General features: G+C 47.0%; 1 protein-coding gene across 5 annotated transcripts in view; it reads left to right on the top strand.

Annotated features, from left to right (window-relative positions):
- Positions 1-20758, top strand: part of LOC132209780 (autophagy-related protein 16-1-like) — a 164965-nt gene that overhangs the window by 47662 nt on the left and 96545 nt on the right. For 3 of the 5 annotated variants that reach the window (XM_059646848.1, XM_059646847.1, XM_059646851.1), the window contains 5 exons: positions 2684-2757; positions 3805-4056; positions 4670-4735; positions 5848-5934; positions 12322-12384. In XM_059646848.1, coding sequence (XP_059502831.1) covers positions 2684-2757; positions 3805-4056; positions 4670-4735; positions 5848-5934; positions 12322-12384 — 542 coding nt within the window. The remainder of the gene's footprint in view (positions 1-2683; positions 2758-3804; positions 4057-4669; positions 4736-5847; positions 5935-12321; positions 12385-20758) is intronic. The other 2 variants (XM_059646850.1, XM_059646849.1) reach the window with 1 other exon arrangement.

The raw sequence follows: 20758 nt of genomic DNA, 5'->3' as shown, positions 1-20758 counted from the left end.
AGTTGACGTTTCGGGTCAGGACCCTTCTTCAGAAATTTCGTCCCAACCTGAAAACGGCAGCTTTCCTGCTCCTCTGCTGCTGCCTGGCCTGCTCTGTTCCTCCAGATGCACACTGTGCTATCTCTGAGTCCAGCATCTGCAGTTCCTACTATTTCTGGAACAGCCTTTTTCAGACATTTGGTTTATCTTTCGGTCTGTGACCCTGTAAATTCTTCATTTATCACCATCTTTTTAAAGAATCCCTACAGTGTGGAAGGAAGTCATTTCCTGTGGTTGCAGGGGAAGGTGCTGGGTGTGGTGGGGTTGGAGGGCAGTGTGGAACGAACAAGGGAGTCACGGAGAGAGTGGTCTCTCCGGAAAGCAGACAAGGGTGGGGATGGAAAAATGTCTTGGGTGGTGGGGTCGGATTGTAGATGGCGGAAGTGTCGGAGGATGATGCGTTGTATCCGGAGGTTGGTAGGGTGGTGTGTGAGAACGAGGGGGATCCTCTTTGGGCGGTTGTGGTGGGGGCGGGGAGTGAGGGATGTGTGGCGGGAAATGAGGGAGACGCGGTCAAAGGCGTTCTCGACCACTGTGGGGGGAAAGTGCGGTCCTTGAAGAACTTGGACATCTGGGATGTGCGGGAGTGGAATGTCTTGTCGTGGGAGCAGATGCGGCGGAGGCAGAGGAGTTGGGACTAGGGGATGGAATTTTTGCAGGAGGGTGGGTGGGAGGAGGTGTATTCTAGGTAGCTGTGGGAGTCGGTGGGCTTGAAATGGACATCAGTTACAAGCTGGTTGCCTGAGATGGAGACTGAGAGGTCCAGGAAGGTGAGGGATGTGCTGGAGATGGCCCAGGTGAACTGAAGGTTGGGGTGGAAGGTGTTGGTGAAGTGGATGAACTGTTTGAGCTCCTCTGGGGAGCAGTAGGCGGCGCTGATACAGTCATCAATGTAACGGAGGAAGAGGTGAGGTTTGGGGCCTATGTAGGTGCGGAAGAGGGACTGTTCCACGTAACCTACAAAGAGGCAGGCATAGCTGGGGCCCATGCGGGTGCCCATGGCCACCCCCTTAGTCTGTAGGAAGTGGGAGGAATCGAAAGAGCAGTTGTTGAGGGTGAGGACGAGTTCGGCTAGGCGGATGAGGGTGTCGATGGAGGGGGACTGGTCGGGCCTGCGGGACAGGAAGAAGCGGACGGCCTTGAGGCCATCTGCATGCGGAATACAGGTGTATAGGGACTGGATGTCCATGGTGAAAATGAGGTGTTGGGGACCAGGGAATTGGAAGCCCTGGAGGAGGTGGAGGGCGTGGGTGGTGTCACGGACGTAGGTAGGGAGTTCCTGGACCAAAGGGGAGAAAATGGAGTCCAGATAGGTGGAGATGAGTTCGGTGGGGCAGGAGCAGGCTGAGACAATGGGTCGACCCAGGCAGGCGGGTTTGTGGGTTTTGGGAAGGAGATAGAATTACCTGGGTCTCTGGATTAACAGTCCAGTTGCTGCCCTCTTTTCAGTTTCAGTCTTCTCAGTTAGGTCACAGCTCATGTTAGCACTCGATGTGTAATGTCCCAGAGCAAAGCTTGGCTTGGCCTACTCAAACTTTTTATTTTAAAATGTGAAAATCAGTTTCTGAACACATTCATCAGTAACCTTCCCATGTTTTTTAAACGTACAGAGCGTATATTCTTTGGAATAAAGAAGAATTAGAGGTGACCTAGAAACTGAAACATATGAGAATCTTAGGGGATAAAACCAAGAATTGTGGATGCTGGAGATCTGAAAGAAAAGCAGGCATCTTTTGAGAAACTCGGCAGGTTTGGCAGCATTGTGGAGCGAAAGCAGAGTTAAGAACCACATCTCGTTATCTGCTTGGGGGACCCTGCAGTCTTCAGCACTCAAAATTGAGGTCATTAATGTTAGGGCCTGAACTACCTCCTTCTAAGTCCTTTACCCGCCCGCACCCCAGGCCCTGTACTGATGTGGACTGGTTTCACCACAGCTTGTCTATTTTCATCTGGTTGCTGTCCATTTTATCAGGTAATCTTTCTCCGTGGCTAACTATCACCTACTGCTTTGTCATTCTCGCTCTCTCTCAGCTCCATCTCTTCCTATCTTCTCACTCCTTGCGCCCTCAATCCCCAACTTTGGAGTATCTACCACCACCTTGTAAAAGCTACTATCCCTTCCGAAGAAGGGTCAATGAACTTGGAATACCAACTGTCCCCTGAGATGCTTTGGCGGAGGGAGATGTGGAAAGATTGTTTCCTCATTGTGGAAGCTTCTAGAACCAGAGGGCATCATCTTCAGACTAGGGGATCATCCACTGAAGACAGAGATGAGGCAGAATTTCTTGTCCCAGGGGATAGTGATTCTGTGGAATTCCTCACTGCAGATGCTGGGTCATTAAGGCGATGACACACCAATTTTTAATCAGTCAGGGATTGGAGAGTCATAGGGAAAAGCAGGAAAGTGGAGCCGAGGATTATCGGATCAGGCGTGATCTCATTGAATGGCAGAGCACATTCGATGGGCTGAATGGCCTACTTCTGCTCCTATGACTCATGCATTGGTGGCAGTCTAGCTGAGGGTGGAGTTCTCAATCTCCTTGGAGAGTAGACTGGGATCTAGAGATGAATGGACCACTATGTTTAATTCTTCATTTTTTTTGTGCTCCTTCTGCCCCACCCCCTCACAACACCCCACCCACAGCTTGCGCAGGAGGTGTTCGATCTGAGCAAACAGCGCAAACACAGAGAAGTGGAACTCGAGGTCAGTCAGAACAGGTGAGAATGTTCTCCGCGTTTCTGTGGGGAAGCCTGAGGGGTGACAGACACACGTGACAAGTCTGTGATTCAGGCTATAATCATAGACAGCAGGCACGCATGCGGAGCGAGGGAGACAGACACAGAAGAATGTGGCACTAAAAGATGAACCCCCACCCTCCACCACTGCCCACTTAAAGCTGACACTCCCTTGTGAGCCACTGAGGGTAGCGCCGCACTGTCGGAGGGCCGGTGCCGAGGGAGCGCCGCACTGTCGGAGGGCCGGTGCCGAGGGAGCGCCGCATTGTATAGCTTGTTAACTATTTGAGGCTTGTTTAGTATGACCAGGAAATGGTTGTTCCCTCATTCTTGGGCAGGTGGGTCCTGTAAAGCCCTACATGGGGGATGTACGCTGGTTCAGAGTGAGGGTCCTGTGTCGCTGTGTGTAAAACAGCATGGAACAGGACAGCTCCCCTCCCACCAGCTGCTTTGGCCTACATTTCACTTTTGTTCACCATCGTAGGAAAGGTGATCACTTGACTCAGGTGCAAAAGGATGTCTGTGTTTTCATGCATATTTTGTGAAGGCGAGAAGTTGTGAAAAGTGCAATACAAATTCTTTCTTTCTCACATCCTCGTTCTTTTTCTCCATTTCACTCCATATACTCTTTGTCCGTAATTATCTCCAGCTTTCTTTCTCTGTCTGGTTTGCTATCCGCCCCTTTCTGTCCATCGCGCTCTCGCTCTCTCGCTCTCTCTCTCGTGCCGCTTCTCCCTCTGTCTCGCTCTTCTGCCGCCACCGCTGGCTTTCCCCACAACTCGCTCAGTCAGTCCATTTTTCTCCCTGTCCTTTCTGTTTCTCTATCTCTTTCTTTTTTAAATTTATATATGTATCTCCCTCGCTGCAGACATTTCCCTCGCTCTCTCTCACTTCTCCTGCCTTCTCTCCTCCGTATACTCTTTCCCTCTTTTTCTTTCTGCTTCCCATAGTGGGTGGGTATTTCAGTGCCTGGGCGCAGAGGGTGACCATTCTGATGTTCTTTTCAATAAATGTCCACACTGTATCCAGGCTGGTGGAGCTGAAGGCGAAGCTGTCTGAGTTGGAGGGAGAGCGGGAGCGATTGCTAGCACAGTTCGGAGAGTTGGAGAAAGCCAATAGCAGACTCAAAGAGGAGTATGACAGCCTTCAACAGCTTTACCGTTCACAGTGGGAACAACTCCTGAAGCAGGAGGTGGAGGGAACAGAACTGATTCAGAGCATGATCGATATCAAGGCTCAAGCAGCGAGAGATCTCAATTATCGGAATGAGAAGCCAAAGAGGTAACGGGGCTGAGCCACTGAGTGACTCAGAAAACAGACAAATATAACAGAAGATACCATTCGTTCCATCGTCACCGACTGGCAGCTATGTACACAGCATGGGCTTAGATACAGAGTAAAGCTCCCTCTACACTGTCCCCCATCAAACACTCCCAGGGACAGGGACAGCATGGGGTTAGATATGGAATAAAGCTCTCTCTACACTGTCCCCATCAAATATTACCAGGCAGGGACAGCATGGAGTTAGATACAGAGTAAAGCTCTCTCTACACTGTCCCCATCAAGTATTACCAGTCAGGGACAGCACGGGGTTAGATACAGAGTAAAGCTCTCTCTACACTGTCCCCATCAAGTATTACCAGTCAGGGACAGCACGGGGTTAGATACAGAGTAAAGCTCTCTCTACACTGTCCCCATCAAATATTACCAGGCAGGGACAGCACGGGGTTAGATACAGAGTAAAGCTTCCCCTCTAGACCTTCCCTGTCAAATGCTGTTCCTCTGCATGATTTTGCATCTTTTTGAAAAATCAGGTGTTGTGTTAGTATGGATTACTTGCAGACAGATCGTTTAGCAGTGCTGGGATCTGGTGATCGTTCTTTGTCTTTCTCAGGGTCAAGGAGAAGAATTTGGAGAAGGACCTGGCCATTGTTTCCCGTGTCCCCCTCTCCTTAGACGCGTGAGTTTTATGGAAGGGGACTGTGTGCCTCTCCCATTCACCATTTAACTGTACTTACAGTGCTCTGCATCTCTAAATAGGCTGGAACACAGCCATTTGGCCCATCATACCTGTCTGCTATTCGAAAGTACTCTCTGTTTCCCTGCTTTTTCCCTCCAACTTTGTTCTATTTTCATTTGCAATAACTTCTGGAAGGGTCGGTCCTCAAATAGGCAGAATGTGACCAGTGGTGTCTCACTAACATCTTGTTAGGCCTCAATTAATTACATTATTTATTAACGATTTGGAGAATGGCATAGAAAGGCATATATCCAAATTTGCTGATGACGTTGGTTTGGTGGCATTGTAGACAGTGTAGATGATGGCACAAAATTGGAAAGGGATACTGATAGATTAAGTGAATGTGCAAAACTATGGCAGATGGGGTTCACTAAGTAAGAGTGAGGTTATCCATTTTGGACCAAAACACAGGCAGATCAGCTCCTTTCTGACTGAACTGTGTGGGTTTTCTCCGGCTGCTCCGTTTTCTTCCTACAGTCCAAAGATGTGCAGGTTAGATGGATTGGCCATGCTAAATTGCTCATAGTGTTCAAGGTCTGCTGAGATTGGGAGGGTTAAAGGGGGATGGGTCTGGGTGGGATGGTCGGTGTGGACTTGTTGGGCCGAAGGGCCTGTTTCCCCACTATAGGGATTCTATGATCTATGAACCCTGCTCTACAATTCATTTTTTTTTAACTGAAGAAGGGTCTAGGCCCAAAACGTCAGCTTTCCTGCTCCTCTGTTGCTGCTTGGCCTGCGGCGTTCATCCAGCTCCACACCTTGTTATCTCAGATTCTCCAGCATCAGCAGTTCCTACTCTCTCAACACATTTGGGCTCGCTCTGTGTTTTTGCGCTAGATTCAACGCATATTCATAAACCGAACCTTTACATCCTGGCCCTAGTGGGTGCAGGATGAAAAACTTGATGTTGTAACTTTTGCTCAGAAATCTTTACATAATATGTTAACCATTTTTTTTCCCCCAATGATACTGCCCCTACTGACAGTGCAGAGTTAATTGTTTCTGAACAGTTCCTGATTAGGCTGCTTAACAAGCTCTGCTTTAATTTTCAGAGAAGTCTTCCACCCAGTTCAGAAACTGTCACCCGAGGCAGCCACTCACCAGGAGACCAAGATCTTCAAACCATTTCGGAGTTTTAGGTAAGCCCGCGATCTTTCTCGGTGCTTCACAGCCAATACCGTCTGAGGGTGGGGTCAGGAGAAGCGCCCTGGCTCAATCTTGATTGAGATTGTTGTCTGAGCTGGTTCAGTTCTGGCGATCGAGAGTTTGGGAGGGAGGGGGAGGGATTTGATTTCTAATTTCCAATGTAAGAAGAAGGAGCGGGAGAGAGCCACCTGATCTTTCAGCTCTCTTCTGCATCTCAGAGTGATCCTAGTGGATGCACAATCCGGACCTTAACTTGCTAATCTCACTTAACCTTTCAGAATCTATAAACGAGGTGGATTAGTGTTATTTTACTGGATTAGTAATCCAGAACCCCATGGGGACATGGGTTCAAATCCCACTGTGGCTGATTACAGAATTGTAGAATCCCGACAGTGTGGAAGCATGCCATTCAGCCCATCGAGTCAACGCCAACCCTCTGAACAGCATCTCATCCAGTCCCACGGTTCTATCCTTATCACCCTGCATTTCCCATGGCTAATCCACCCAGCCCGCATGTCCCTGGATACTGTGGGGCAATTTAGCATGACCAATTCCCCTAACCTGCACATCTTTGGACTGTGGGAGGAAACCGGGGCACCTGGAGGAAACGCACGCAGACACAGGGAGAATGTGCAAACTCCACACAGACGGTTGCCCGATGGTGGAATCGAACCCAGGCCCCTGGTGCTGTGAGGCAGCAGTGAGCCCAATGGTTACAGTTTGACTTCAATACAAGTCTGAAATACAACTCTAGTCAAATAGATGACCTTGTAACCACTGTTAAATGTTGTAAAAACCCATCTGGTTCCCTAATATCCCTCAGGGGTGGAATCCTTCCATCCCTCCTTGATCTGGCCTACACGTGACTCCAGACCCGCAGCAATGGGCTTGACTGTTAACTGCCCAAGAGGTAATAAATCCTGCCTTAGCCAGCAATGCCCACATTGTCTGAGGGACTAAAAGGAAATGAATGTCTGAGCTTCGAAGCCCTTTGGGGTGAAGGATTCCAAAGATTTATCATTTTCTGAGTGAAGGTGTTCCGGCTTCACCTCAGTCCCAAAGAAACAGACCCTTAACCCTCAGACTAGGCGTCTGTGTTCTACACCCTCGGGGTAGGAAGTAGCCTCTTGGGATTGACCCTATTCCAATCCCAAAGAATTTGACGAGGTGCATTGCAATCATGTCCCCTTTTCCTAAACTCAGGGGAATACATGAGTTATTCTACTCTCTGTCTGTCCTCATGTGAGTCTGGGATCGATTGACATCAGCCCCTTCCTAGTGACACACATGGAGGTTATTAATGAAATGGAAGCTCACTTTGCACCTGGAGAGTCACCATTATATGTAGGAGCAGAAGTGGGCCGTTCAGCCCATCCAGCCTGCTCTGCCATTCAATGTGATCGTGGTTGATCTGATCATTCTCAACTCCACTTACCAACCTTCTCCCCACAGCCCTTGATTCTCTTCCTGATTTTAAAAAAGTAATCTGTCTCTCTTAGCCTTGAATTTACTTAGTGACCCAGCCATAACAGCCCTCTGCAGTAAAGAGATGCACTCCCCTTGAGAGAAGAAACTCCTCGGCATCTCTGCCTTAAATGTGCAACCTCTTATTCTGAGATGATGCTGTCCGGTCCAAGATTCTTCCTCAAGGGCAACAACCTTCCTACATCTCCCCCGTCATGTCTTCTAAGAATCTTGTATGCTTCAATGAGGTCGCCTCTCAATTCCTCTGAATCTCAATGAGTACAGGCCCAATCGACTGAACCTCTCCTCATAAGACGATCCCTCCACACCTCGCATCAGCCTATGAACCTTTTCTGGGCTGCTTCCAAAGTTAATTCCAATCTTTCCCTATATAAGGGAATCAGTACTGTTCACATTTGTTGGAGGTTTAGTCTGAAGCATGTTTAGAATGAGTGAAGAAGGATCCTGACCGGAAATGTCAGCTTCCCTGCTCCTCTGACACTGCCTGGCCTGCTGTGTTCCTCCAGCTCCACACTGTGTTATCTCAGACTCCAGCATTGACCGGTTCTTACTATCTTTTAGAACAAGTGAGTTGTGTTGCTGTGCAAAAATTATAAAAGGTAGTCATTTCACCCTTGGTGGCAACCAAGCAATCATTTTTTTGAACAAAAACAGAAGATTTTGCAGGTCTGGAAGCATCTGTTAAGAAAAATATCAGAACCAGAACTCATTTTTCATTTTCATAAAGTTCATTTTTGAGCATCTACTTTGAGTGAAGTCTATGGTGAAAGTTAGGAGTATGATATACTGACTGGGTGTGACGGCCAGGAGCAAGGTTGAGGGGCAGAAGGTCACTCCTTGTTCCTCACCTTCTCTTTCATCCAGGCTGGAGCCATAGAGATCTTTTAAGTGAGGTTCTTGATATTTTTATGTCTTTTGCCAAGATGTGGGCCACGTAGCAAGATTATGTCCAAGTTGTTGATAGAAGATAGTTCACTCTCTTTTTTCAGTGAATATGGAGACTTTAATTAATAAGGAGAGGGGCAACAAAAATCTCTGAAATCCTGTCCACTCTATTCCCAAGCACATGTAATCTGACATTAGCAAGTATAGCTCCTGAAACAGAGCCCAGTAGCTATTATTAGAATAAAGGTCTGGCCTGCATGTGACTCCAGACCCACAGCAATGTGGTTGACTCTTAACTACCCTCTGGGCAATTAGGGTTGGGCAATAAATGCTGGCCCAGCCAGAGACGCCCACATTCCTTGAATAGATCCATATACCTCACAGGTAAGGCCAGCAATATTCCTAACTGCCCATTGAGAATGATAGAATCATACACTGCAGGCAGAAGACACCCTTTGGCCCATCAAATCTGTACTGCCAAAGCTACGCTAAATTGATGAATGTCAATCCAGAGGTATGTTGCCGTGGAATTCTGTTTCCCACCCCGTTCGGCTAGTTACATCGTGAAGACATGTTGCAGTAACTTTGACTATGAGATCCTTGATTGGGGTTGTTAGCCTGGGCAAATCAGGGATCCCTGGCTGACAGACAGAAGCAGGAGCTTCAGAGAGTCTTCTCAATGGCATCTTGATCAAGTGGGTCAACGGGCTGAAAAATGGCAGATATAATTCCGTCAGGATGAATGCGAGATATTGCATTTTGGTACAACATACAAGGACAGGGTTTATACGATTAATGATAGGCCCTTGGGTTGTGCTGTAGGACAGAGGGACCTAGGGGTTCAAGGTCAGGTTGTTCTCCTATAATGCTATAGTGGCAATTGTGCGTGACCTCACACTATAGAAAATTGCCATAGAAAATTGTGACAGAGCGAAATTGCTGTAGATAATCACAATAGCTGTACAGCAGAAAGTTAGCGTTATCCGAACAGTGTCCATTATTCATCAGTCAGCTTGCAGCGAATTCACATTAACAAAACACATGTTATAGCAGAAGTACTTGCACATAATTCTTTGAAGTTTGCGTCACACATGGACAGGGTGGTTAAAAAGGTGTTTAAGACACTTGCCTTCATTGCTCAGTTGTTGAGGAGTTGGGAAGTCATGTTAATGTAGCACAGGGCATTGGTGAGGCTTCTGCTGTACTGTGTCCAGTTCTGGCTGCTCTGTTAACAGAAGGATATTGTTAAACTGGAGAGGGTTCAGAAGAGTTTTACCAGATGTTGCTGGGTGTGGAAGGTTTGAGTTATAAAGAAAGGCTGGATGGGCCGGGATGTTTTTCGCTGGAGCGCAGGAGATCGAGAGGTGTGTAGAAGTTTATAAAATAATGAGCATAGGTAAGGTTTATAGTCAGTGTCTTTTCACTGGGAAAGGGGATTTCAATAATAGGTGTGTTTTTTAAGGTGAGGGGAGAGAGATTTAGTAAAGACCTGAGAGAATTTTTTTTATGCAGAAGATAGTTTGTGTGTGAAATGAACTTCCTGAGGAAGTGTTGAATGTGGGCACAGTTCAATGTTTAATAGACATTTGGATAAGTATGTGAATAGGAAAGGTTTGGAGGGATTGTGGCCCAGGAACAGGCAGGTGGCAGTAGCTTAGTTTGCGATTATATTCGGCATGAACTGGTTGGACCGAAGGGTCTGTTTCTGTGCTGTATGACCGGCTCTGAGCTGGCTGGTCAGAGCATGTGTTTTGCACCTGTGGAAATAAGCAGTTACTCGGTGACAAGGTACCGGCCCCTGTGCAGTTAGTTCACACACCCTCAAGTTTAGAAGGTCGAAGGGTGATGAGGTCGAAGTGCTTAAATTGGTTTATAGGTTTCAAAGGGCTGGTAAAATGATATTCTCATGGCAAAGGGTGGGGCTTGCAGAAATCCAGGATTGGGGAAGGTGTGCAGAACTGCAAGTTAGAACCAGGCTGCTCAGGAGTGGCAGCTGGAAACAATCCGTCAGTCAAAGGCTGATGGAAATCTGAAGATGGATTCTCCACCAATCTACTGTAGATGCTGGTGATTAATTTAAGGCTTTCCTGAGTGACTTCTCAGTAGATTTCTTTTGTGTGTGGATTGAGAGTGGTACTGTGGAAGGTGGTGGTGAAGTGGATCATTAGAGACTGACCTTCAATGACTGCCTCCCTTGCTATCTCCTGCATGTGGAAGGGACTGAGGGGGCAAACCTTATGGAGGTGTGTAAGATTGTGAGGGTGAGTAGAAAACAGCTGTTTCCCTTGGCTTAGGAGTCAATCAGGGCATAGTCTTGGAGTAAGTGCTAGGAAATTCAGAGGGGATTTTCAGTGGACATTGGGAATCTGGAATGCACTGCCTGGGAAGGCACTGGAGGCCAGAAAACTTAGAACCTTCTGAAAAAAAAATTGGATGAGCACTTCAAATAACATAACATTCGAGGGACAAATGCAGGAAATTGGGATTGGTCCTCCTTATGTCAGTACAGACTCAATGGGCCAAACGGCCTTTTCTGCGCTGTATGATTCTGACATCTGGTGGATTGGGTCTGGAATCTGGCCGGAGGAACCTGGTATGGGTACAAAGGGCTTTGGATGCTGCTCCCCTGGTCAGAAACTCGGTGTGTCTTTGTCATCAAAAGAACGACCCGCAGAAACAGAACTGGTCTGCAAGGAGATAATAAAATGTGGAGCTGGATGAACACAGCAGGCCAAGCAGCATCTCAGGAGCACAAAAGCTGACGTTTCGGGCCTAGACCCTTCATCAGAGAGGAGGATGGGGAGATGGTTCTGAAATAAATAGGGAGAGAGGGGGACGCAGACCGAAGCTGGATAGAGGAGAAGATAGGTGGTGAGCAGTTTCAAGGCCGAAGTGATTACGAGAGAGTTGCAGTGGGAGAGAGATTCCCTGAGGTTGGTCCGGAGGGAGGAGGGTAACTTCTTCAGGTTAGGCATCCCTGGAAGAGGCTTTGCAGTGAGGTTAAAATAGTATCAGAGATAATGGGAACTGCAGATGCTGGAGAATCCAAGATAACAAAGTGTGGAGCTGAATGAACACAGCAGGCCAAGCAGCTGCGAGGAGAACAGCTCTGGGGCGGCCAAGCTTAAAATTAGGTCAACTGATTGTTGGACTAAAGCGATCAAAGGGTATGGGGAGAAAGCAGTGGGAACAGGGGCAAGAGTTGGACAATCGTATTGAATGACGGAGCAGGCTAGAAGGGCTGAATGGCCTACTCCTGCTCCTATTTTCTGTGTTTGTCAGCATTTCCGAAGAGGACTCCCAGTAGTACAGGAGTATATTGACGTGATGCCCAAGAGGATGCTAATGATAATGGGAGGTCAGTTTTGCCCCTGTCAAAGGTAATCCTCTGGGTGTCAATATTCACAAGCAAACCTCAGAAATGTGTCACAACAACATTTAAGCCGAAGTTGCTGGAAAAGCTCAGCAAGTCTGTGAAGAAAGAATGAGAGTTAATGTTTCGGATCCGGTGACCCTTCCTCAGAGCTAATGGTAGCTGGGTAAACATCGTTTTATGTGCAGAAAATAGGGAAGGGTTTGGGGTAGGGAGTGAACGATAGGACAAAGGATAGAGCCTGAAGAGTGAGAAGAGCAGTCAAACAGATAAAGGAGTTGATGAAGATCTGTCCGGGAGAGTGAACAGCTGTTAATGGAGACTGTTAGTGACTAACAATAGGTAGTGTGTAATGGCTATGTGATAACAAGAAATATCTTGACATTTGCAAAGCTACCCGGAATCCTGCTATTAAGATCAAGACTTTGGAAGAATTGATTTGACACATGTACCCCTGGATATCTTGATGCTGGGCCATGTGACTTGAAAGCTGGATGCCTTCACTTGGCAGCCAAGCAGAACTCCTTGAGGGACGAGTTTGACTGTTCATGCCCCTTGAAGCTTCAGCCTCCACTAAGCACCAGCACCATCCATCAGCTGCAAACCTTCCTTTCTTTTTTGTTTTGTTTTTATTTAGGTCAAGTTCTTTAAGCATCCCACCCCACCCCAGACTCTTCCAGTCCTTTAAAGACCTCTTCAGGTAAGTTGTGTGTTTTTCCATGTTGAAAGCTCCTGGGCAGCTGGCTTCCACTTTCCTAATCTATCTGTCGCTTCTTTCTGCTTGCTGCACCGTCTGCTTTCTGGTCTGGGAGGAGCATGGAGTAGATATGGGTTTTTGTGCCCTGTCCGTGATAACTGGGACGCTTGGAACTGGGCACAAGTGCAGTCGTGAAATTGTTCATGATATTCGTCCATCAAACTCCAACCTTTAAGCCTTCCCTCCTCCAAGTGCCACTGCAACTTGAGATATGAGCCCAACCTTTCCTCCATCTAGAATCCAAAGTACAGGGATATAGGCGTACAGTGAGAAGTGTACAAAGTTGCCATTCCTGGCATCATCTCAGAATCCAAACAGTGTGGAAACTAGCTATTCAGCCCATCCAGTCCACACCGACTTGCCAAAGACCGTCCCACCCCAACCCAACCCTTACCCTTTCCCTGAAACCCTGCATTTCCCATGGCTAACCCACCTAGTTTGCACATCCCTGGACACGATGGGCAATTTCCAGTGGCCAATCCACCCTAACCTGCACACCTTTGGACTGTGGGAGGAAACTGGAGCACCCGGAGGAAACCCACGCAGACACGGGGAGAATGTGCAAACTTCGCACAGACAGTTGCCTGAGGCTGGAATCGAACCTGGGTCCCTGGTGCTGTGAGGCAACAGTGCTGCCCTCGAGTGCCATCCTGAAGTGTCACTCTGTCAATTTGACTCGCCCTGAGATATCACACAGCATTTACACCTCATGAGTGGCCATTCGGCCTGAGTGGTCTGTGCCAGTGATTATGCCAGATATGAGCCTCCTCCCACCTTCTTTGTCTCATTCCATCACCGTATTCCTCTCTCCTTCCTCCCTGGCATATATATCGAGTTTCTCCGCGAACGTATCTTCACTATTCAACTCAAACTGTGATAGGGAGCTCCACATTCCAAACATTCTCTGAGCAAAGAGATTTCTCTTGGATCTATCATTGACCACTTTATTTTCAGGACACCTAGTTTCTGACTCTCCAAGTCCTCAGAACATGTTTGGTCGAACCCTTTTCGGTTTTGAAGAAATCCAAATCTGCCTTTTGAAGGGACAGAAACCACTTTCAGTTCCGTATTTTCTGATGGTTGGAACCTCTCAGTTCTGGCAACTTTCTAAATCTGATTTGTACCTTTTCCAGTGTCTCTCTGTCTTTTGGGTCATTTGAAAACCGTGAGGTTGTACACATTACTCCAGTTGTTATCTGACAAAGATTCTGTACACGTTTACCGTTTCTGCTTTGGAATTCTAGTTGCCTGGAATTGTGACCCTGATGCTTTGTTTTCTGGATTGAAATCATCTTGCTGTCCAATTCTGATGCTTGTTCCATGCCCCACAGTCTTTGGCCTGTGCCATGTGTCCGTTATACAGCCCCTTATCAATGGCCTTTTGAAAATCCAAATATATCACTTTTACTGTGTCACCTTTCTCGATGTTCAAAGACTTCCTTGAAGCGGTAACACAAAATTTGGTCAAATGGGACCCCTTTGGAAATCCCCACTGGTTACTCTGTAGTTCCACAGCCACCTTCTGTTCCCTTCCCCAAGTTGACTGTCTGTCAAGTCTGTTATTTGATGAACAGGCCCAATCCATCCCGCATCTAATTCCAGCCCAAACACAGCTTCCAAAAAGGTCAGTATCTAGAATGGAAATCCAGGTGGATTTAATGAATCATTCACATCCCTCTCTGAAGGAGACTCTCCACGCTGCCATCTCTTTAGCAAAATAGTGCATTTTGGTGGCAAGGAGGAAAGGCAGTACAACTTAAAATGGTACCACAGTCAGAGAGGGAGACTGGGTGGACATCAGGTGCATGTGTGCCCAGAGGGAAAGTAAACCCCGGAGGGATGTTTAAAAATACAGACTACATCCTGGGCTGTGTCTTAAGGAGAGATTTCTTCCTCCCTCAGGGAGTTGAGAGGTTATGGAATTCTCTCCAACAGGAAGTGGCTGGGGCCAAAGCACTGAATGTTTTCTATAACATCCCTACAGTGTGGAAGTAGGCCACATGGCCCATCAAGCCGACCTTCTGAAGAGCTTCCTATCCCTGTGACCTTACATTTACTGTGGCTACTCCACTTAGCCTGCAAATTTCTGGACACTACGTGGCAATTTACCACGATCAAGCCAGCACATTTTTGGAACGAGGGTGGAAACCAGAGCACCCGGCGGAAACCCCATATAGATGTGGGGAAAATGTGCAAACACCACACAGACAGAGGCTAGAGTCGAACGTAGGTCCTTACTGCTGTGAGGCTGCCGTGCTAACCATTGAGCCACGGCCATTTTTCAGGGAAGTATTAGGTATAGTGTTCAGGGCTATAGCGTTCAAGGGATATTGGAGAGAAAGTGGGAAAGGGGACTGAGTTGGATGAGCAGCCATGATCATATTGAATGGCAGAGTGGGCCAAATGGCCCCCTCCAGTTCTTATGTTCTATGTTTCTGTATCTTTAGAGGCATAGTGTTTGATAAAACTTTATATATTCGTGGTTTGGTTCCAGTCTGAGTACTGGGTCCAATACTGAGCACCACGTTCGACGAAGGATACTCATCAAGTTTTGATCCCAAACCATTCAAGTCTGAAAAGAGACACTAATACCTTTTCTTGATATTCAGTTTAGTGACGGAATGTAGCAATATGTATGTCTACACCTATTCCTTCCATTTTCCCTTGCTCCCACCCATCCAGCAGTGTCTCTCTCTCCATCTCTCTCTCTTTTCCTCTAGCCTATTTACAGATGTTCTGACAGACCTCTGGAACAAGTGGGTCTTGGTCGTGGGCCTCCTGTTTTACAGATGGGGACACTGCCGCCACACAACAATGGCTCCTTCTGTCTTTCTAATTACTTAATGAAAGAATGCTCTTACACTTGTCTATCTTATCCATGTCAGAAATATTCTAATTAACAGCCAAAGACTTTGAGATGGTATAGAGGAGATTTTTAAGATTGAGGGGGAGGAAGGGAAGGATCAGTGATATGGTTGAAGGGGGCTCTTGTGGCACAATGGGTAGTGTCCCTGCCTCTAGACGGAGTGACCTGGGTTCAAGTCCCACCTCCTCCAGAGGTGTATCATCGTATCTCTGATCATAAGGGAGATTGTTCTTGCTGAGCAGACAGTGAAGGAAAAATGTTCAGTATTTAAAATCATGAAGAGCTTTGACAGAGGAAATCAGGGGCTGGTGGACGGGGTGTGAAGGAGACAGGTGATTGGCCAAAAAAGCAGGGGAGAGCTGTGGTTCTGCAATGAATTGTGACCTGGAACTCGAGGCATGGTCGAAGCAAATTCAATCACAATTTTCAAAAGCAAATTTACAAAAATTAACTCAAGGTGAGGTCTCACCACCACCTTCCCCAGGGTAATTCAGGATGGGCAACAAATGCTGGTCTAGCCAGCAACATCCACAGCCTGTGAATGAACAAATTTAAGGAAAAGTAAAAAGAGCATCAGAAAACGTTTTAGAAGTCTGATTAACTGGACAGCTCATTCAATGAGCTAGCATGGGCATGAGGGATCGAATGGTCTTTATTGTCACTGTATAATGAAACCACTTGGATCATAGACAATAGACAATAGGTGCTGGAGTAGGCCATTCGGCCCTTTAAGCCAGCACCACCATTCATTATGATCATGGCTGATCATCCACAATCAGTATCCTGTTCCTGCCTTATCCCCATAATCCTTGATTCCACTATCTTTAAGAGCTCTATCCATCTCTTTCTTGAAAGTACCCAGAGAGTTGGCCTCCATTGCCTTCTGGGGCAGAGCATTCCATATATCCACCACTATCTGGGTGAAGAAGTTTTTCCTCAACTCTGTTCTAAATGGCCTACCCCTTATTTTTAAACTGTGTCCTCTGGTTCTGGACTCACCCATCAGCGGAAATATGCTTCCTGCCTCCAGAGTGTCCAATCCCTTAATCTTATACGCCTCAATCAGATCCCCTCTCGTCCTTCTAAACTCAAGTGTATACAAGCTCAGTCGCTCCAATCTTTCAACATATGATAGTCCCACCATCCTGGGAATTGACCTTGTGAAACTATGCTGCACCCCCTCAATAGCAAGAATGTCCTTCCTCAAATGTGGAGACCAAAACTGCACACCATACTCCAGCTGCGGTCTCACCAGGGCCCTGTACAGCTGCAGAAGGACCTCTTTGCTCCTATACTCAATTCCTCTTGTGATGAAGGCCAGCATGCCATTAGCTTTCTTCACTGCCTGCTGTACCTGCATGCTTGCTTTCATTTACCTACAGGCTTGCTTTCATCATAGAATCCCTACAGTGTGGAAACAGGCCCTTCGGCCCAACAAGTCCACACTGACCCACAGACATCCCGCCCAGAGCCACCCACCTAAGCTACACATCTCTGAACACTATGGGATAATTTAGCATGGCCAATCCACCTCACCTGTGCATCTTTGGACCGTGGGAGGAAACCAGAGCACCCAGAGGAAGCCCACACAGGGTGGAATCGAACCCAGGTCCCTGGCACTGTGAGACAGCAGTGCTAACCACTGAGCCACTGTGCCACCCCACTTGCTCAGACTTCGGAAAACTGCCCATAGCCTGGACAGAAGTTGTGATTGAGCTGTTGGTCTCTAGCCCTGATATCTCCTTATATAGCTGAGTGTCAATTTTTATCTGATAAAAGCACAGAGTGAATAATCTTAGGATGTTTCACTGCCTGAAAGGCCTTATTTAAATGCACATTTTTTTTTGTAATTCATTCAGGCAAGGACCTGCCTCTAAGTGTGCTGCCCAGTTCTTGGGGTTAGCTTAAATTGTAACAGCTGTGAAACTGACTCATACACACCAGCTAAATCCCAACTTCTGTTCCCTTTTCTCTATCCTGCTTGTTACTCTTCAAATAATTCCAATAAATTTATCAGCCATCATTTCCCCTTCAGGAAGCCATGCTAACTCTTCGTGATCAGAATGTAAGACCACAAGACATAGGAACAAAAATTAGGCTATTTGGCCCATCAAGTCTGCTCTGTCTTTCAATCATGGTTGATAAGTTTCTCAACCCCATTCTCTCCCACTTTCCCCATGAAACCCTTGACATTCTCTCCCACTTTCCCCATGAAACCCTTGACATTCTCTCCCACTTTCCCCCGGATCCCCTTGACAATCAAGAACCTATCTATCTTCGTCTTAAATATGCTCAGTGACCCGGCCTCCACAGCCTTCTGTGGCAGTGAATTCCACAGATTCACCACTCTCTGGCTGAAGAAGTTTCTCCTTCTCTCCATTCTGAAAGGTCTTCCTTTCACTCTAAGGCTGTGCCCTTGAGTCCTATTCTCTCCTGCTGACGGAAACATCTCCCAAACATCCACTCTGTCCAGGCCGTTCAGTTTTCTGTAAGTTTCAATTAGATCCCCTCTCATTTTTCTAAATCCCATGGAATATAGATTCAGAGTCCTCAAAACTTGCTCATATGTTAAGCTTTTCATTCCTGGAATCATTCTCGTGAACCTCTTCTGAACCCACTCCAGAGCCAGTATATCCTGCCTGAGGTATGGGGCCCAAAATTGCTCACAATACTCTAAATGTGGTCTGACCAGAGCCTTAAAAAGCTTTAGAAATACATCCCTGCTTTTATATTCTAGTTGTCTTGAAATAAATGCCAATGTTGTATTTGCCTTCCTAACGACCAACTCAACCTGCCAGTTTACCTTTAGTGAATCCTGGACAAGAATTTCCAAGTCCCTTTGCATTCCAAACTTCTGAAATTTCTCCCCATTTAGAAAATAGTCTGTGCCTCTATTCTTCCTACCAAAGTGTATGACCTGACACTTTCCCATGTTATATTCCACATCTAATGTATATTAAATGCTCTGCTGTTACAACCTTTATGATTGGCCAACACTTTTCCAATAACAGACATAGGGTTGCAGTCATACAGCACAGAAACAGAACTTCAAGTCCAACTTACCCATGCTTACCGGATACCCCAATCTTACCTAGTCCCATTAACCAGCATTTGGCCCGTATCCCTCTGAACCCTTCCCGTTCATATACCCATCCAGATGCCTTTTAAATGCTGTAATTGTACCAGCCTCCTCCACTTCCTCTGGCAGTTCATTCCATACACGCACCACCCTCTGCGTGAAAAAGTTGCCCCTTAGGTCCCTTTTAAATCTTTCCCCTCTTACCTGAAACCTATGCCCCTCTATGTTCTAGTTTTGGACTCCCCTACCCGAGGAAAAAGACCTTGACTATTCACCCTATCCATGCCCCACATTGATTTTATAAACCTCTCTCATTTCACCTCACAGCGTTCGATGTTCCAGGGAAAATAAGGCCCCAGCTTTCAGACATCCTTTATAACCCAAACCCTCCAGCTCTGCTAACGTTATTGTAGATCTTTTCTGAACTACTTCAAGTTTGTTTTAACTGGCCTTATTTACGTGTCTCTTTCGCTTTCAAAATAAGGGCAGATTTTTTTTCTCATATTCTAGGATTTAAATTACTACCAGTACATCCACTATCTCTGCAGTAGTTTTTTTTAAAAATTTGCTGGTTACGCCAATATTTATTGCCCAGAGGACAGTTAAGAGGTAGCATTGCTGGGGGCGTGGAGTTTCATGTAGACCAGACCAGGTCAGGATGGGCCAGTTTCCTTCACTAAAGGACATTATTGAATGAGGATAATGGGAACTGCAGATGCTGGAGATTCCAAGATAATAAAATGTGAGGCTGGATGAACACAGCAGGCCAAGCAGCATCTCGGGAGCACAAAAGCTGACGTTTCGGGCCTAGACCCTTCATTAGAGAGGGGGATGGGGGGAGGGAACTGGAATAAATAGGGAGAGAGGGGGAGGCGGACCGAAGATGGAGAGTAAAGAAGATAGGTGGAGAGAGTATAGGTGGGGAGGTAGGGAGGGGATAGGTCAGTCCAGGGAAGACGGACAGGTCAAGGAGGTGGGATGAGGTTAGTAGGTAGCTGGGGGTGCGGCTTGGGGTGGGAGGAAGGGATGGGTGAGAGGAAGAACCGGTTCGGGAGGCAGAGACAGGTTGGACTGGTTTTGGGATGCAGTGGGTGGGGGGGGAAGAGCTGGGCTGGTTGTGTGGTGCAGTGGGGGGAGGGGACGAACTGGGCTAGTTTAGGGATGCAGCTACTAACCTCATCCCACCTCCTTGACCTGTCCGTCTTCCCTGGACTGACCTATCCCCTCCCTACCTCCCCACCTATACTCTCTCCACCTATCTTCTTTACTCTCCATCTTCGGTCCGCCTCCCCCTCTCTCCCTATTTATTCCAGCTCCCTCTCCCCATCCCCCTCTCTGATGAAGGGTCTAGGCCCGAAACGTCAGCTTTTGTGCTCCTGAGATGCTGCTTGGCCTGCTGTGTTCATCCAGCCTCACATTTAATTATTATTGAATGAGGGCTGTTTTTTCCAACAGTTGGTACTGGTTTCATAGCCATCATTAGACTCCAAAAGACCATAAGAAATAGGAACAGGAGCAGGCCATTCAGCCCCTCAAGCATGTTCCTCCATTCAATAGGATCACGGCTGATCCGACAGTGCCCACAGCAATGTGGTTTGAATCTGAACAGCCCTCTGGGCAATAAATGCCGCCTCGCCAGTGACACCTCCATCCTGTGAATGAATCCAAAATAAACGTTGACTGGAACCCTTCCTAAATCCAGGTGATTTCTTACTCAATGTACTATAACGAACATTGAGATGTCCATTACTTGTGAAAGGTGCAATATAAATGCAAGCCTTTATTCTCAAGGAATACCTCAAAGGAGGGAGGTGGCAAGGTTTAGCGAGGCAGATCTCAGAAGGCTGAGGATGCAAGGTGCAAGCATTCCATCAATGCTGGTTGTGTTTTCTTATTCAACCTGACCGTTATTTAACCCTGCGAATGAACAACATTGTCTCACTCTCTACATTACTGAAGTGCCAAAGTGAATTCATTTGTCTGTTCAGAGGAAGCTGCATGTTTCTGACTGGGTTCGTTTGTCCATCTTTCTTATTTATTAATGTGTGTTCAGCTGTTGTGGCTAAAGCCCTCATTTCCGTGTCACTAGTAACACTCTGTCACTCTCTACAATTCTGCCTACAAATGAGACAAACTGAATTTGGTCTTTCGTGTGTGTGTGTGTGTGTGTATGGTGTGTGTGTCTATTTGTGTGTGTGGGTGTGTGTGTCTATGTGTGTGTGGGTGTGTGTGTCTGTGTGTGTGTGGGTGTGTGTGTCTATTTGTGTGGGTGTGTGTGTCTATTTGTGGGTGTGTGTGTCTATTTGTGGGTGTGTGTGTCTGTTTGTGTGTGTGGGTGTGTGTGTCTGTTTGTGTGTGTGTGTGTGTGTGTG

The sequence above is a fragment of the Stegostoma tigrinum genome, chromosome 6 (assembly GCF_030684315.1).
Source record: "Stegostoma tigrinum isolate sSteTig4 chromosome 6, sSteTig4.hap1, whole genome shotgun sequence".
NCBI lineage: Eukaryota > Metazoa > Chordata > Chondrichthyes > Orectolobiformes > Stegostomatidae > Stegostoma > Stegostoma tigrinum.
This window is presented reverse-complemented; position numbering and strand designations above follow the sequence as displayed.